Source organism: Delphinus delphis, chromosome 8 (assembly GCF_949987515.2).
Source record: "Delphinus delphis chromosome 8, mDelDel1.2, whole genome shotgun sequence".
NCBI lineage: Eukaryota > Metazoa > Chordata > Mammalia > Artiodactyla > Delphinidae > Delphinus > Delphinus delphis.
In genome coordinates, this window is record NC_082690.1 from 97,913,270 (window position 1) to 97,931,765 (window position 18,496).

Below are 18,496 nucleotides of genomic sequence, written 5' to 3' on the forward strand. Positions count from 1 at the left end.
TACTTCTATGATATGCAAAGGATGACTCAACCTACCTGAGAAGTGAATAGTGAGGAAATGTGATCTATGCTGTAGCGGTTATTCTCAACGCTTACCAACTGGAAAATGCAGAACTGTTAAAACACAAGTTGATAATTCAGTACTTGAAACAACCAACATGTTACGCTTCTATGCAAGACTTACCGGCATTCGGAAGCTAATTTTTTTAAAAAAGTATGGTAAAATACATGTAGAATTTACCATCTTAACTATTTTTAAGTGTACAGATTAGTAGTATTAAGTATATTCACATTGTTGTGCAACTGAACTCCAAAACTTTTTTTCATTTTTTCAGAACAGAAACCCTGTACTCATTAAATAACTCCCCATTCCCCCTCCCCACAGCCCCTGGCAACCAGCATTCTACTATGACCTTGACTGCTACCTAATGGAATCTTAACAGCATTTGTCTTTTTGGGACTGTATTTTTACTTAGCATAACATCCTCAAGTCTCATCCATCTTGCAGCACGTGTCAAATTTCCTTCCTGTGGGAGGGAGGGAGACGCAAGAGGGAAGAGATATGGGAACATATGTATAACTGATTCACTTTGTTATAAAGCAGAAACTAACACACTATTGTAAAGCAATTATACCCCAATAAAGATGTTTAAAAAAAAAAAAAAAAAAGAATTTCCTTCCTTCCTTTCTTTTTTCGGCCGCATGGCATGTGGGATGTAGGATCTTAGTTCCCCGACCAGGGATTGAACCTGTACCTCCTGCATTGGAAGTGCAGTGTCTTAACCACTGGACCACCAGGGAAGTCCCAGAATTTCCCTCCTTTTTAAAGTTGAATAATATTCCATTTTATGTATATACCACATCTTTTTTTTTTTTTTTTTTTGCGGTATGCGGGCCTCTCACTGTTGTGGCCTCTCCCGTTGAGGAGCACAGGCTCCAGATGCACAGGCTCAGCTGCCATGGCTCACGGGCCCAGCCGCTCTGCGGCATGTGGGATCTTCCCGGACCGGGGCATGAACCCGCGTCCCCTGCATTGGCAGGCGGACTCTCAACCACTGCGCCACCAGGGAAGCCCACCACATCTTATTTATCCATTCTTTCATCGATGAAGACTTAGGTTGCTTCCACTTTTTTGGCTATTGGGAATATTGTTGCTATGAACATGGGTGTACAAATATCTCCTAAATACCCTACTTTAATTCTTTTGGGTATACACCCAGAAGTGGAATTGCTTCACCCTATGGAAATTCTATGACTAATTTTTTTGGGAACTGCCATGTTGTTTCCCATAGTGGCTGCAGCATTTTATATTCCCACCAGTAATGCACAAGGGTTCCAATGTCTCCACATCCTCTCCAACACTTGGTATTTCTGTTTTTTTCCCCGAAAGTAGCTATCCTTTTGGGTATGAGGTGGTATCTCACTATGGTGAGAAATCTATTTTTAAGTTTATATTTTTACCAAAGTACCAAAAATAATTTAAAACATACACACAATACAAATCAACTCTAGTCAATCTTCACTAAAAATAAAACCCTATAAAATAATTCATGTTTAGTATTTAACTCTGTTGCTGAAACAAAAAATGTCAAACTCAAAAATAATATTTGATGGACAATATTTTAAATAATTTTTTTTTGATAAAGAAAGTGTATTATAAACTGATAAGAGTGATGAAGATTCTATCCTTATAACACAAGCAACTGTTCACAAGGAAGTACTAAAAGAAAAATATACAGTGAGAGTCCTTTTGAGAGAAAAATAGGAGTGTATGAAATATGAGAAATATATGTAATGCTCATATTCATTCTAGCCTAGAGCTGTATTTACAAGCTGCATATTTCTACCCATTAGTGGGACATGAATCAAATTTAGGAGGTCTCAACCAGCATTAAAAAAAAAAAAGAAAAAAGAAAAAGAAACAAAGTATCAGAGTTTATCAGTTCATCACTCATGGTAAAGGTAAACATGTTTCATGAAAACTATTTTCTGTTACATGCCCATCATCATCACATATGTATATACTATGTAGCAATGCAAAATATTGTAGATTCTAGCCAAAAAGTTGGAAAAATGCTGGTCTAGTGCAGTGCTTCTCAAACTATATGTGGAAAGGAAGTGTTTTTTTTTTAATTTCTAATCTGTTCCAGACTGATACTTTTATGAAATACAGAAACCTTGAATGTCTGTGGCAATGTTACTATAAAAGCTTCTAATGCATTCTCTCACTTTCTGATTTTATCTATCTTACTGCAATCCAGTAACAAATAATTGGTGGCCTAGGACCATTCCACAGACCACACCAAAGGTCTACAGGACTTCTGTTTGAGATTTTTATTAGTGTCCTAGATGGAAATACAGACGGCATATTTATAACACTGAGAACATGATGCTGGAAATGATTAAATTAATGCACTTATTAACATAATTAGAACCCAAAGAACGAAAAGAAAACCAAGAAGAAACAAATGAAATTAACAGGAATGGGTGTAGGGCTTGCCTGGTGGCGCAGTGGTTAAAAATCCGCCTGCTGATGCAAGGGACATGGGTTCAAGTCCTGGTCCCAGAAGATCCCACATACCACGGAGCAACTAAGCCCATGCACCACAGCTACTGAGCCTGCGTTCTAGAGCCCGTGAACCACAACTACTGAAGCCCGCGAACCTAGAGCCCGTGCTCCACAACAAGAGAAGTCACCACAATGAGAAGCCCACGTACCACAACGAAGAGTAGCCCCGCTCACCACAACTAGAGAAAGCCTGCGCACAGCAATGAAGGCCCAACACAGCCAAAAATAAATAAATAAATAAATTTAATAAAAAAAACTGGAATGGGTGTAAAATATTACAGAGATTAAAAATAAAACCTTCAAATGTGTAGATTAGGGAGAAAAAAACATGCTGAAGAGCAGTTTTTGTTCAAAAAAAGAAGGAAAAAAAAAAGACCTCAACTTCATTATACTCTGAATAGGCACAACAGTGTTACATGGCTGCTAAAAGTGTATCTGATTTTAGGCTTCATTAACAGAACCATAATGCTCAAACCAAAGGAGGTAATAGCTCAGCTCAGTTTGATACCACTCCTAAAATAGCATATTCAATCTCAGACTAATGTTTAGAGCAGTGGTTCTCAAAATATGGTCCACAGATTCCTAGAGGTCCGATTCCTAGAGGTCCCTAAGACTGTTTCAGGGGATTAGTGAGGTCAAAACACTTTTCATAATAACACTACATCATTTGCCCTTTTCACTGTGTTAATATTTGCACTGATAATGCAAAAGCAACGGTAGGTAAAATTATTGGTGTCAATGTGAATCAAGGCCGTGGTACCAAACTGAATACTCTTTCATTAATAAAACACTCAACAAGCTAGGAATAGAAAGTAACTTCCTCAACACGATAAGGGGCATTATGAGAAACTCAGATAACATCACACTCAATGGTGAAAGACTAAAAACTTTCTCTCTTAAATCAGGAATAAGACAACTCTTGTCACTTCTATTCAACATTGTACTGGAGGATCTATCCAAGGCAATTTAAGGGAAAAAAAAAAATAAAGGCACCCAGGTCGGAAAGGAAGCAGTAAAACTATCTTTATTTGCAGATGATATTGTCCTGTAAATAGAAAGTCCCAAAAATTCCACTATAACACTACTAAAACTAATAAGAGTTCAGTAGGGTTACAGGATACAAGATTGATATAAAAAAATGAATTGTATTTCTATAAACCTGCAATGAGCAATCTGAAATGAAATTAAGAAGATAATTTCATTTACAATGGTTATCAAAAGGATACCATTAAACTGATTAAAGAAACCCTGCAAAACTTAATACTATGAAAATTATAAAACACTGCTAAAAAAGTTAAATACAATCTAAATAAATGGAAAAGCATCCCATGTTCATGAACCAAAAGCCTTAATATTGCCAAGATGGCAATTCTTTCCAATATGATCTACAGAGTCAACAAACCTCTATCAGAATTGGTGAAGTAATAATAAAATACATATTGGTCTCTGGTTCTGCCTCCTGACACTGAGCTCCTAAAACTCCTGCAATCTCCTGACTGATAGAGGTGCTAGGAGCATCTTTTGTTCTAATATTTTATCTCTGACCCTGGTTCCCGACACAGAGCTCCTAAATTCCTTGGAATATCCTGGGTTATGGGAACACTTTTTGTTCTAATGAGGTGACTCCTGGATAGCTTCAGGATGGGAGCTAGTCACCAGAAAGACCAAGTCTAATTAAAAGCTTGAAACTTTCAGCCCTAACTCCCATCCTCTGGAAAGTGAAGAAAGGCTAGAAATTGAATTAGTAACCCATCATGCCTATGTGATGAAGCCTCCTTAAAAATTCTTAAGGTATGGGATTTGGAGAGCTTCCAGGTTGGTGAACACATCCATGTGTTGGGAGGGTGGTGCACCTCAATACCATGAGACCCTTCTGGACCTTGCCCTACATACCTCTTCATCATTTATCACCCAATAAACTAGTAAATGTAAGTGAGTGTTTCCCTGAGTTATGTGGGTCATTCTAACAAATTATGAGCCCAAGGAGGGGATTGCAGAATGAATCAAGAACCCAAGAATGTAGAAGAGTTTTCATATTTGGGAGTAGCCTGGCTTAGGGTGAGGCGTATGAGTAGGGTGAGAGGGTGTCCACATATATGGAAGGTCTGGGGCAGGGTGAAAACTCAAGCAGGGTGAGGAGTGTCCACAGAGAGTGGCAGCCTGCACTGGGGACTAGAGCCCAAGTAGGTGAGAAGGGTGTCCACTGCATGGGCAGGGGGGGACTAGTACAGAGTGTCCGGGCCCAAGTAGGGTGAGGAGGGCACCCATGTGGAAGGGCAACCTGGAGTGGGATATCAGAGCCCAACAGGAGTGAGGAGGGCACCAAGCAGAGCAGCACCCAGCGTGGGGAATCAGGGCTCCGGCAGAGTGAGGACAAACCCTACCTCCCTGGAGTGTTATTAGGATTAAATGGATGATATGTGTAGTGTGTCAGTAATAAGCACAGTCAAGCGTTTGCTATTAATGTACATAAAGGGCCTGGCAACATGCCAAACACACAATACCCAACAAGCGGCTGTTTATTTATTTATCTGGCCACGCAGCTTGCGGGATCTTAGTTCCCCTTTGAACCCAGGCCCCTGGCATTGGACGCTCAGAGGCCTAACCACTGGAATGCCAGGAAATTCCCGTGGCTGTTTATTATATGATTATACTATTGTATTGTATCCTAAATACCTCACTGACATACAATAGCTAGCGATTAGATGATGAGCAAAATTATTTCTAAAAATTAACTTCCCCTGTACCTCTTAATAACACTTACATCCCTTTCACAACTCCATTTTTTCACCCATACTTTCAAATTGGCTCTTTCTTCCTTAGTTTTGGTTAACTTTTCCTTCCATATTCCTTTAAACTCTCTACTCCCTTTCATCCTGACTTTTCCTTCAAGATCTTTTAATTCACATATTAGCACAAAACCTACCATCTCCGTGGAAACAACACAAGATACATCTAGGTTGGTGTGAAAAGCTTAAATAGACTCAATGAGTCTATAGCTACTTCCCCATATCAGTATATACAGAATAACTTGATACGTGTCTTATTTGTTTCATACCTGTCCTCGCTTTGGTGCATGCATGTATATCCCTAGGCAGACTCCCAGGGTAGAGGAATAGGCAAATCGTAATTTGTGTCCAGTCCCAGCAGTGAGCCGAAGATCTTTATTCACAGGGACATACTCTAGCATGTCAGCTACCATCAGGCACATTTGCTCCTGCCCAAGAAAACATTTAGTAAGTAGTATTAAAGAATATTCAGGAAGAAAAACAAACTCCTTCCCTTTTTAAAGAATGCACATTCATTACATCTAGCACTGTATCTAATTTATCTGAAGGGCCCTAAGGGTTTTTTTTAAAGGGCTGAGATGAAAATATCTCTTTAGTCTGATAAATAAAATCATCAGCTGTTTTGTTTGCGAATGTTGAAAACTATTTTACCAACTTGCATTTTAAAAATACATTTGTTGGGCTTCCCTGGTGGCGCAGTGGTTGAAAGTCCGCCTGCTGATGCAGGGGAAACGGGTTCGTGCCCCAATCCGGGAAAATCCCACACGCCGTGGAGCAGCTGGGCCCGTGAGTCATGGCCACTGAGCCTGTGCGTCCGGAGCCTGTGCTCCGCAATGGGAGAGGCCACAACAGTGAGAGGCCCGCGTACCGCAAAAAAAATAAATAAATAAATAAAATAAATAAAGATAAAAATACATTTGTTTCGAAGTGAAGAGTATATGCTGTACCACTTCAATGTTTCTGTAGGACTCATAATTTTCAAAATAAAAATACAAAAAATTAGGGGAGAAATGTATGAAAAATAAAGCTAAATGAAACTGTCTGAACCTGGAAATGCCCCATAATTTCCAAACTAAGAGATCTGATCATATTATGAGAAGCAAGATTTATTTCAATTCCCCTTCAATTTGCAATCCTATTTTAACTTGCAGTAACTATAAATGTAGCATTTACCTTATAAGACCACATTCGTAGTTTATGATCCTGACATAGAGCAAAGATGAAGGCATCGTTCTTGACACAATGAACAGCAAGACTCAGGGGACGATCTGAAGGCCCCTGATCACCTCTGAAAACATAAGGTCAAGTTTTAGAGTTTTATTGTTGCAAATTACCTGATCATTAGAATTTGCAATTTAAGAGATAAAATAAAATTATAAATGCACACTCTTAACAAAAGGAAAAGAGTTTATAGGCTGGTATTAGATGACTACATTTTCTGGGCTTCCTTGGTGGCGCAGTGGTTCAGAATCCGCCTGCCAATGCAGGGGACATGGGTTTGAGGCCTGGTCGGGAAGATCCCACATGCCACAGAGCAACTAAGCCTGTGTGCCACAACTACTGAGCCTGTGCTCTAGAGCCTGCGTGACACAACTACTGAGCCCACGCGCCACAACTACTGAAGCCCACGTGCCTAGAAGTGTGCTCTGCAACAAGAGAAGCCACTGCAATGAGAAGCCCATGCACTGCAACGAAGAGTAGCCCCCGCTCGCCGCAGCTAGTGAAAGCCCACATGTGGCGACGAAGACCCAACACAGCCAAAAATAAACAAATTAATTTAAAAAAAAAGATAACTACATTTTCTATGTGATTTATATCCATTATTCTGATAAATTTTAAAAAGCTCTAGATATCAATGGAATACTGTTCTAACCATCAAACTTTCTACTTCTAATATTACACAAAATTGGATTTGGTAAGTCAGGGCAGAGCACTGAACTGGATATTGTGAGAAGTATAGTAAGCCAGTTTCTGTTGTCAAAGTGTCAAGCCCCAAATGAAGTGGGCTCTGGAGTGCAGCTCTTCTCAGATGGAATGTAACGTTGTGTAGACCCTTCTCCTTTCCAGTATAATGTTTATTTGCCTTGGAGTCAGACTAGAAGTACTAACAGGTGTTGACCAGGGCAAAAGATTAAGTTCTTGGGCCCTATGATTTACCGACCAGAGACCACTCACCTGATAACTGTTGGCATCCAGCCTATAAGCAATCGTTGCATTACTGAACTCTGTTTCAGCTCCACAACTGACACCATCCCTACAAGATTGAAAATAGACCAATGATATCCAAGGCACCTCTTGATCATACTTAGTGAAGCCCAAAGGCAAGAAGGATGCAACCATGAACAGGAATTTATTAACAGGTGACAGGCTTCTACATTTCTATACTAAGAAGTCTTAGGCTGTACCTTTCCACATACACCATACCTAAAATATTTTGAATCATTATGGGAACAATAACAACAGCATTTTTATATTCCTAGGGGAAATTTTTGCCATTTACAAACAGTAACCCATATTGCTGCTCAGAAGCAGCACTTCATTCTTTCTAAAAGAAACACCGAGTACCTTTCATGTGCTAGGCACAGTTCTAGATGCTAGAGATACAGCAGTAAATAGAACAAATTAAAACACTCCCATCCTCATGGAACTTACATTCCATTGGCAGGAAGGGAGAAGCAGAGACAGTTAACAAATTAAGTAGAATGTAAAGAGTGGAGAAAAATAAAACATAGAAAGGGTATAGTGAACGGGGATGGGGTGCATGTGTACAATTGTGTTACTGTTAAAATTGTGTTACAATTTTAAAAAGGTGGTCAGGTCACTCACTGAGGTGACACTGAGTAAGAACCTAAAGGAGTTGAGGGAATGAGCCACACTGGTAGCTGGGGAGACTAGCCCCGCCAAAGCCCTGAGCTAGGTGTACCTGGTATGTTCAAGGAATTGCAAGAAGGCATGTGGCCGGTTCAGAGGAGGGGGGAAAGAATGAGACGATGAGATTAGAGAGGCAGTGGGGTGTCACAGTAAGGACTTTGGGTTTATTCAGAGAGATGAAGAACAGCCCCGATCCAAGGGCTCTGAGTAGTGGAATGACATGACTCACCCTGGGTTTTAAAATGTATCGGTCTTCCTGAGAAGTTTCTGCTGAGGGGTAAGGACAGATCTGGGGAGCTATTTAGGAAGCAAATGCAATAATCCAGGAAGAGGAGTGGTGACTTGTAGCAGGGTATCAGCACTGAGCTTCCTTGTTTCAGGTAACTTATTTTAGTTACAGTACCACAAAGTGAAGGTAGAAAACCAGTCAACTCATGTCTACTAAAGGCCTTAGAATAGGTCACCTTACAGTTATCTGTTTTCCCATACTCCAGTAAGCTGGACAGTTCCTCGTTCACTATATAAAATCCCGCCCTCTTAGGAAAAAAACAGTAAAGCATTAGGGAGTCATAATGCAAGCAATAATGAATGATCATTTTAGGGTAGTATAGAAGCAATTCCTGCATTGGATGATGGCCTTGGACTTCTAACATCTGTTTTAATGCCAGTATTCCTTTGTTTAAAATTAAATTCATGCTCAGTTCCTGTTCTTACCAGGTACGTCATGAGGAGGTAGTTTAAGAACAAAGATTCCCCCCGAGGCAGATGGTACAGCAAACAGAGCCTCCCCGTCATTGCTAAGCCAGGCTGCCGAGGTGGTAGAATGAGGGGAGAGTCCAGGTACTGTTGGAATTAACTGATAGTTGCAAGGATCCCTGAAGTCAACTTTTCCAATGTCAGTGAATATTGACTGCATCTGACTTTCAATTACCAACTCCTGTGGAGTAATTAAAAAGAAAAATCTGTTTAACCAAAATAAACTGGATTTTGCTCAGTTCCTTCCAATCGCTATCAGTTTTTAAAGTAAAAAATTGTTGAGCTTAAAAAGAAAGCTATTTTTTCTTTTTTTTACATCATGGCTCTCCACTTTATTTATTTTTTTTAATTTTTATTTTTGGCTGGGCCGCAGGGCTTGTGGGATCTTAGTTCCCCAACCAGGGATCGAACCTGCACCCTCGGCAATGGAAGTGTGGAGTCCTAACCACTGGACCACCAGGGAATTCCCAGAAAGCTATTTTTTTTTTTTTTGGCTGCACCACATGGCATGCAGGATCTTAGTTCCCAGACCAGGGATGGAACCCGTGCCCCCTGAAGTGGAAGCATGGAATCTTAACCACTGGACTGCCAGGGAAGTCCCCAAAGCTATTCTTTTTAATGAAACTATTTTTGCAGCTTAAAATGTGTGTGATCATTTTAAATAGTAACTATGATAGTATGCTTGGTTAGGGCCAGCAAAGAATCCAAATATTCTTCAATTCCAAAGGACATTGCTCTATTACTAAATTTGTGACAGTCAGAGTAACTTTGGGAATTAAAGGATATTATACTTAACCAACTTACACTCCTATACATCCGGGAAGGGTGTGGTAAAAGTAACCTGTGCACTGTTTGATTGGTTAATATCAAGATTATCACATGATTCGGAGTCTCAGAGACATGAACCCCTCCGGGTAAGAGGATGCAATTTTGGAATTTGAGGCGAACTGCATTATTTAACAGATTTATGTCCAGTGACTCTTCCACCAGCTCCAATGTATCTCCAGAGGTCTTCCTATTAAAGTGAAGAGACATTTGTTAAAAAAAAAAGTTTATGCTTTTCTTTCTGATTGTTGCATTGAAATGTATGGCAATAATTTCCAGGTGAACAATTTGAAAATTTTGGATAAACACACTCAGACCAATTTTGACATTCCAAACCACCACATTATATAGTCTACAAAACACAGCACTGTATAAAATTCAAATCTTATTATATGATTCTCTGTTAAATGGAGGCATTTCCAAACTTCATAGTCCATTTTTTAAAAACAACATTCAAAGCAATTAAACTCCACTATAATGAAAATTCACACCACACACCCTCATTACTTACAGTGCAATGTGGCCTCTACGTATGTTACTACAGGGTCAAACTACAGTGACCTTATAAATGTGGGTATTTCCCCTTCTATAGCTTCCTCCTACTAGGATGCAGGGAAGACTCTTCTTGAGGCACAACTCTGCCATGTGGTAGCTTTGGAACCATAGAAAGCACTATTCTGGGAATGCCCTAACTTGCCATCACCTCATCTACCACACTACCCGAATCCATTCTCTAGATGATCTCCTTTGATATAACAGCTTTAAATGCCATTGAATGCCTACAATTCCTAAATCTGTATCTCATTCAGCCCAAACTCTCCACTGACCTCCTGACTACTGCCTCAACACTTCTACTTGTATATCTAACAGGGATCTCAAACTAAACCTGTCCAAAACAGAATTCCAGGACACAGCAAACCTGAAAGACAAAGAAACAAAAACACCTGCTTCACCTGCACTTTTCCAACTCATTAATGACATCTCTATAACTTCTAGTTGTTCAAGCCAAAAATCTGGGGGTCACCCTTGAATCTCCTCTTTCTATATACCCTACATCTGATCTAATAGTAAATTCTAATAAAATCACTTTTAAAACATATCCACAGGGACCTCCCTGGTGGCACAGTGGTTAAGAATCTGCCTGCCAATGCAGGGGACGTGGGTTCGAGCCCTGGTCTGGGAAGATCCCACATGCCGCGGAGCAACTAAGCCCGCACACCTAGAGCCCGTGCTCTGCAACAAGAGAAACCACTGCAACGAGAAGCCCGCACGCTGCAATGAAGAGTAGCCCCTGCTTGCTACAACTAGAGAAAGCTCGCGCACAGCAACGAAGACCCAACACAGCACCCCCCCCGCAAAAAAAAAAACCATATCCACAATCAGAACATTTCTCACTGCCTCTAACAATACCAACCCCAGTCTAAGCCACCACCATTTTTTGTCTGGATTGTGGCACCAACCTCTAACTGGTCTCCCTGCTCCCACCCTTTCCTATTACACTCAGTTCTCAACACAGCAGCCAAGCAACCTTTTAAAAACACGACTTAGACCATGCCATTTCTTCACTTAAAAACCTCTGATCTCACTCAGAGTAAGAGTCAAAGCCTTAAAATAACCGACAAAGCCTTAATCTGGCTCTTGGCTACCTTATTCCTCTATCCTTTGTTCACTCAGCTGCAGACTCCTAGCCCTTTGCCATTCTTTGAAAACAACACACAAGCTCCTGGCTCAGGGTTTTTGCATTTTTTGTTCCTTTTTCTTGGAAGGCTCTACCTGAAATCTCATCCCTCAGATATCCTTACTTCCTCTGCTCAAGTGCCAACTTATCACTGGGTCTTGCCGGACTACCTTGTGTGAAATATTAAAAATAATAATTCCCCTTCCCTCTTCCCTGTTCTCTTCTAATTATTACCTGGTGAATTATATTTACTTGGTATTTTTGGTTATTGTTGTTGATCTGCTCCCTCCACAAGAGCAGGGACTGCCTGCTTTGCTCCCTGCTATGTCCTCAGTCCCTAAACATTGACTGGAACATATTAGGCACTCAAAAATATTTCTTTTTTTTTTTTTTTGGCCACGCTGAGCAGCTTGTGGCATCTTAGTTCCCTGACCAGGGATTGAACCTGGGCCCACAGCAGTGAAAGTGCCGAGTCCTAGCCACTGGACCGCCAGGGAATTCCGTCATAAATATTTCTTATATAAATGAGATATGCATCTTTAACACAGGTCTTCCTTCTGAGCCTATAAATTTCAATGCCTACTTGACATTGCCAAAGAGCTACTACACAGAGACTTCAATAGTACCTCTAAAAGAATTATTTACATCTCTCCAAAACCCATCTTCTGTATCTCATTAGATGGCAAACCCTCTACCCAATATTTGGTTAGTCACACTAGAAAACAGGAGCTTGTCCTTGCTCCCTCCTTTTCCCTTACTACCCCTCACTCACCCCATATTTAATCTATCTCCAGGTCCAAATGAAGTTAACTTCTAAGTGTATCTTGAATCCATGTATTTCTCTTTTCCTAGCCACTCCCACAATTGAGTCACTAACATCTTACCTGGTCCATCATATAAGCAAGTTGTTCTTTTGTATTGTACCCATCCAACCCAAATCTACTTTCCACAAAGTAGACTGATTATTTTAAAATGTGATTTTGATCATTTTAGTAATCCTTTAAAACCCATCAGTGATTGCTCAATGTACTAAGGATAAAATCCAAAATCCTTAAAAAGGACCTTAGGGTCCTTCCTGATCTGAGTCCTGCCTACCTCCTTAGTCTTAGCATCTGTCACATCATTTTCCATTTTGCCCATTTGCACCTAAGCCACACAGACCTTCAGTCAGTTCCTCAAACCTGTCACGTTCTTTCCACCTCATGGATTTTCTGCACGGTGATCCCACTTGCTGAACTGCTCTCTCCCTCAACCCCTTGCCTGGCTAACGTTTCATCCTTCAGATCTCAGTTTAAATGTGACTTGCTTTAGGCCTTCCCAGCACCACCAATAATATTTGGTACTCCCATTAGCCCCTCAAAGCCCCTACACTTTTCCTCTTAGGCAAGTATGAAAAATTTGTATTTATAAATGTGGTCATTAGCTATATAATGTCTTCCCCCTTCTCGAAACTGCCCCATGAAAGGTGGGTCCACGTCTATTCTTACACTGTTACATCTTGCATGATGAAAATGGTGATTGTTTTTGTTCCTCACTTCACCCCCAGCACACCTAGCAGCGCCTGACTATAAAGGCTCAAACATATTTGTAGAACGAAGGAAGCTGTAAAGCACTATAAAAACATAATGGGTTCATGTTTAAAACTGGTCTTTTGGACTTTAACCCCTAAGCTACATTTCTTCTGCTTTTAGTGCTGCCTGGGAGGGTACCTCTTCTAGAACTCTGGGTCTCCTTAATTTTCCACTGATTCACATATGAATAGAAAACAGCCTTTCTCTTTTCCTGTCGATAACCACTTCGGAGAATGAATGACACCTTAAGAACAGCCGCGAAAATTCAGCCGCCGAACAACCCGACCTTCCAGGGGGTTTGACAAACACAGCACTTACCAATGAATGAACCTGTTTCTGGTGACGGAGAACAACTTGCCACTTTCCACATAACAGAAGCCTCCCGCGCTCTCACCGTATTTCACGGCTCCGGCCACGACATTTGCAGTTCCTGCAAAATGAAAGTGGTCAGCCTGCACAGGTGGTTCTCTGGGAATGACACGCACTGAGGGTGCTGAGAAAGCAGAGGGTGACGGACTGACAATCCATACAAAAAGAAGGGGAAGCAAAGACGCAGAAGTAGGACACTAAAGAAGCTCTGATTCCGGGGCTATAGGCATGTGGGCTCAGAAGGATGAACGGGAGGTCAGAGATTTAGGGATCCAGGGGAGAAGCCAGAAGCGAAGGATCGGATCGCGCCCTACTGGGATTCTGCCGTACCAATGCAGCAAACTGTGAACTCCCGAAAGTGCCTCGGCCTTTCGCGCTCAGCTCCGCTGAGCTCCACGAAGCTCCGTTCCATGGCTCCCGCCGTCGCCATCTTTCCGCGCCACCGCGAGGCCCGACGGGACACCAGCAGGACCCGGCGGATGTCGTCACTTCCGGGGGCGGAGCGGGTGGAGATGCGGGCACGTGAAGAAGCCGGCAGAGGTCAAGCGTGTGTCCGACACTGCGTTGTGAGGCGGAGACAGAGTGGGCAGGGAGGAAGCCAGATGAGAAGCAGGTAGGGGAAGCCTGCAGATTCTACCTGCGGGAACCTTTGCGTGGCCTGCTAGGAAACCCCAAGGCGCGGCGCCATTTTCCCGGCGTTCTCAGGGCAGGGGGCGGGGCCGGGCTTGTTTCCATTTTAAAAACGCCCGCCTGGGCAGCGGGGCCCAGTCTCCCGCGAGGGTCGAGGTCCGGGGAGGCCCAGCAGATGGGCGCCCTCTGCTGGATTCCTAGCTTGCGGTCACCTCTCCCTGCGTCGCTGTGTCAGTCAGTGAATCTCCACCCTGTCTCCTTTTCTTTGCTGTTAAGCGACCGTAGGGACAGTGAGGAGAGGGAGTGAAGGGCAGAGGGGCATTTTGTGTTGAAAGTTTTTCAAGAGACTGTATTCGTGGTTTTTTTTAATAGATCTTTATTGGAGTATAATTGCTTCACGATACTGTGTTTCTGTTGTACACCAAAGTGAATCAGCCATATGCATACATGTGTCCCCATATCCCCTGCCTCTTGCGTATCCTTTCCCTCTCACCCTCCCTATCCCACCCCTCTAGGTGGTCACATAAGCGCCGAGCTGATCTCCCTGTGCTATGCGGCTGCTTCCCACTAGGCATCTGTTTTACATGTGGTAGTGTATATATGTTGATGCTACTCTCACTTTGCCCCAGCTTCCCCCTCACACCTGGTGTCCTCAAGTCCATTCTCTATGTCTACATCTTTAATCCTGCCTTGCAACTAGGTTCACTTTTTTTTTTAGATTCCATATATGTGCGTTAGCATACAGTATTTGTTTTTCTCTTTCTGACTTACTTCACTCTGTATGACAGACTCTAGGTCCATCCACCTCACTACAAATAACTCAATTTCGTTTCTTTTTATGGCTGAGTAGTATTCCATTGTATATATGTGCCACACATTCTTTATCCATTCATCTGTTGATGGACACTTAGGTTGCTTCTATGACCTGGCTATTGTAAATAGTGCTGCAATGAACATTGTGGTACATGACTTTTTTTGAATTATGGTTTTCTCAGGGTATATGCCCAGTAATGGGATTGCTGGGTCATATGGTAGTTCTATTTTTAGTTTTTTAAGGAAACGCCATACTGATTTTTTTTTAATTTATTTTTGGCTGTGTTGGGTCTTTGTTGCTCTGCGCGGGCTTTCTCTAGTAGCGGCGAGCAGGGTCTCCTCTTTGCTGCGGTGCGTGGACTTCTCATTGTGGTGGCTTCTCTTGTTGCAGGGCATGGGCTCTAGGTGTGCGGGCTTCAGTAGTTGCGGCACGCAGGCTCTAGAGCGCAGGCTCAGTAGTTGTGGCGCATGGGCTTAGTTGCCCTGCGGCATGTGGGATCTTCCCGGAGCAGGGCTCGAACCCGTGTCTTCTGCATTGGCAGGCAGATTCTTAGCCACCGTGCCACCAGGGAAGCCCTTTGTTCACATTTTTAATGTAACTGTGCTTTTATCCATGGGTTGGGGAAATTTGGGTTTTACCATATTGAACTATTTCACTTGCGATGTCATCTTCTTATTAGAGTTCTGTGTGCTTTATCGTATGGGTTTTCTATTGCTACTAGAACAAATTACCGTAGATTTAGTGGCTTAAACAATACTGTTAGCTCACAGTTCCGTAGAAGTCCAATACAGGTCTTATGGGGCTAATATCATGGTGTCTGTATGGCTGTATTCTTTCTGTAGACTGTAAAGGAGAATCTCTTTCCGTTTCTTTTCCACCTTCTAGAGGCCAACACATTCCTTGGTTCGTGGCCCCCTTCTTTCATCTTCAAAGCCAGCAGTGTCATATCTCTCTCTGATCTCAGGGAAGGGTTCTCTGCGTTTAAGGACTCATGTAATTAGGTTGAGCTCACCCAGATAATCCAGAGTAATCTCCCCGTCTCTAGATACTTAAACTTAATCACATCTGCAAGGTACCTTTTGCCATGTAAGGTAACATATCCACAGGTTCCAGGGGTTAGGATGTGGACATCTTTCTTGGGGGGGGGGGCATTTTTTTTACCCACCATATTTATGACTTACTAATCATGTCACATTCTGATTTCATTCTCATAGCATCCTTGTAAAGCAGCATTATCCTTGTAAGGTAGATAACTTTTCTGAAGCACTTGTTAAAAATATATTTTCCATCAGTTGTCATCACCTTAACCCAGAGTTCAATCTTAGCATTACTCACTAATAAAGACAACCAGATATAAGGTGCCTCCTGGTGTGCTATAAAATGAAGGATGCAACATCACCTGTAAGGCTTTTTTTTGGTTTTTTTGGCCACACTGTGTGGCTTGCAAGATCTTAGTTCCCCAACCAGGGATTGAACCTGGGTCCTCGTCAGTGAAAGTGAGGAGTCCCAACCACTGGACCACCAGGGAGTTCCCTGTAAGGCAGTTTTAACCAACTTTCTTCAGATAGTATTCACATACCATAAAATCCCCCCCTCTAAACTGTGCAATTCAGTGATTTTTGTATATTCACATAGTTGTGTAACCATCACCACAGTCTCATTTGGGAACATTTTTATCACCCAGAAGTCACTGACCATCCCCCCTCCTCAGCCCTTGGAAACTACTAACCTACTTATGTTTCTATAGATTTGCCTATACTATATATATATATATATATATACGCATACACACACATATATACATCAGTTGCTGGACATTTGGGTTATTTCCACTTTTTGGCTATTATGAATAATGCTGATATGAACATATAAATTATTCTTGCAAAAAATATATAATCCAGATTGTGGTAGGCAGAATTATGCCCCCCCCCCCCCCCCCGCAAGATGTCTACTTCCTAATCCCTGGAACCTGTGACCTTACATGACAAAAGGGACTTTGTACTACATGTGAGTAAGGTAAGGATCTACAGATGGAAAGATGAGCCTGGATCATGCAGGTGGGCCCTGTCTAATCACATAGTCCTCAAAAGGAGAGAACACTTCCCTGTTGAGGTCAGAAAGAGAGAGATGTGAGGACGGAAGAAAGGTTAGAGTTATACGAAATGGCTGGCATGTAAAGATGGAGAAACGGGGCCATGAGCAAGGAATATGATCAGCCTCTAGAAGCTGGAAAAAGCACAGACACAGATTCTCCCCTAAAGTCTCCAGAAAGGAGTGGAACCCTGCCAACACCCTGATGTTAGCTCACTGTTTTTTTTTGCTTTTAGCTGCCTTGCGTATGGTTATGCCCCCTGTATCCAGTGAGTGGTCAGTGTGGAAAATCTGAAGGTCCTGCCCTCTTGCCTGGATCTAGAACAACTGTGAAGGACCATTCAGCTCCAGAGCACTGAGTGGGATCATCTGAGGCTTCAACTTCTCTTCTGCCCAGTCCTGCCTCGCTTAGTCCCTGCGAAGTGCTCGTCCTGAGTGCGCCCTCCAACAAACCTCCTGTGTGCAAATCTCTGCCTCAGAGTGTTGCTTCGGGGAATCCTGTAGGAGACGGTCACACATCACCTCTTGTCTAAGGATGGGCAGCCAGCTGGGAACCAGCAGGGAAAAAGAAGTTGGAAAGAGTTTAGGCGAGGATCTTTCCTAAATTCCAAAATTGATGATGCAGTGTTGGAAAGAACATCAGCCGGGCATCAGAAGACTGGGATTCAAGGTCTAGCTGTGTCTCAGCTAACCTCTTTTCACTTGGGAAGTCCCCCAAGATCTCTGTGCATCAGTTTCTTACAAGAGGATGATGTACTTATTGACTTTCAAGCTCCTTCCTGACACTAAAGCTCTAGGGTCTGTGGCCTAAAAGTCGGAGACAGGCTGGGTCTTCACCTTCATCTCTCCTTAATTTCAAGGCTCAGAATGCTCCCTGAGACTGAGGACTGGCATGTCCTCCCTGAGTCAAAATTGACTTCAGAGTCACCCAACCTGTGACCTTTGTGCCACTTAGTTCAGACTGTGATAATTTCTTAGGTACTTGTCTATCACAGTGCTTTCCATACATCACATTTTCTCACTTCTGTGATGTATACTTAAAATTTTTTTATGTATTATAAAAAGAGTAAAAAAGATTAAAAATTTTGATGCATAATAAATGGCTTAACTGTGAAAATTTAATAAAATGTTTAAGATAAAAAAGTAAGAATGTGTCATGCAATCAATATGCCTAATGTAGTCATGTTTCTTCCTTTCTTTCTTTCATTTTTTTTTTTTTAAAAAAAGGTTGGTAAATTGATGGAGCATCTTCTTTCTTTCTTTTATTTTTTTTTCCAAAAAAAGTGGTTGGTGAATTGATGGGGCATCTTCGTTTCCCAGGAGTCCAGGAATTATAGTTTTTGACAGCTGTCTCATTCCTCTTCTTATTTTCAGCAGCCATCAGAGCTCTCAGAACTTAAAATTTCCTAGGAAGTGTTTGAAAGAGTGACTAAAGATGAATAAACGCGCATATACATTCTTAGAACGCTCAATTACCCTTTGAACTATTAATATACTGGCATGGTATGGTTGTAACATAAGTGGAATTATATTG

General features: G+C 41.9%; 1 protein-coding gene across 1 annotated transcript in view; it reads right to left on the reverse strand.

The window, feature by feature from the left end:
* The window catches only part of NUP160 (nucleoporin 160), a 55,592-nt gene extending 41,655 nt beyond the window's left edge, over positions 1–13,937 (reverse strand). The window contains exons 1-8 of the mRNA XM_060018911.1: positions 13,758–13,937; positions 13,377–13,488; positions 9,789–9,999; positions 8,943–9,165; positions 7,533–7,611; positions 6,531–6,645; positions 5,627–5,785; positions 36–113 (exon numbers count right to left, since the gene is read on the reverse strand). Coding sequence (XP_059874894.1) covers positions 36–113; positions 5,627–5,785; positions 6,531–6,645; positions 7,533–7,611; positions 8,943–9,165; positions 9,789–9,999; positions 13,377–13,488; positions 13,758–13,857 — 1,077 coding nt within the window. The 5' untranslated portion in view covers positions 13,858–13,937. The remainder of the gene's footprint in view (positions 1–35; positions 114–5,626; positions 5,786–6,530; positions 6,646–7,532; positions 7,612–8,942; positions 9,166–9,788; positions 10,000–13,376; positions 13,489–13,757) is intronic.
* Positions 13,938–18,496: the final 4,559 nt, after the last annotated feature.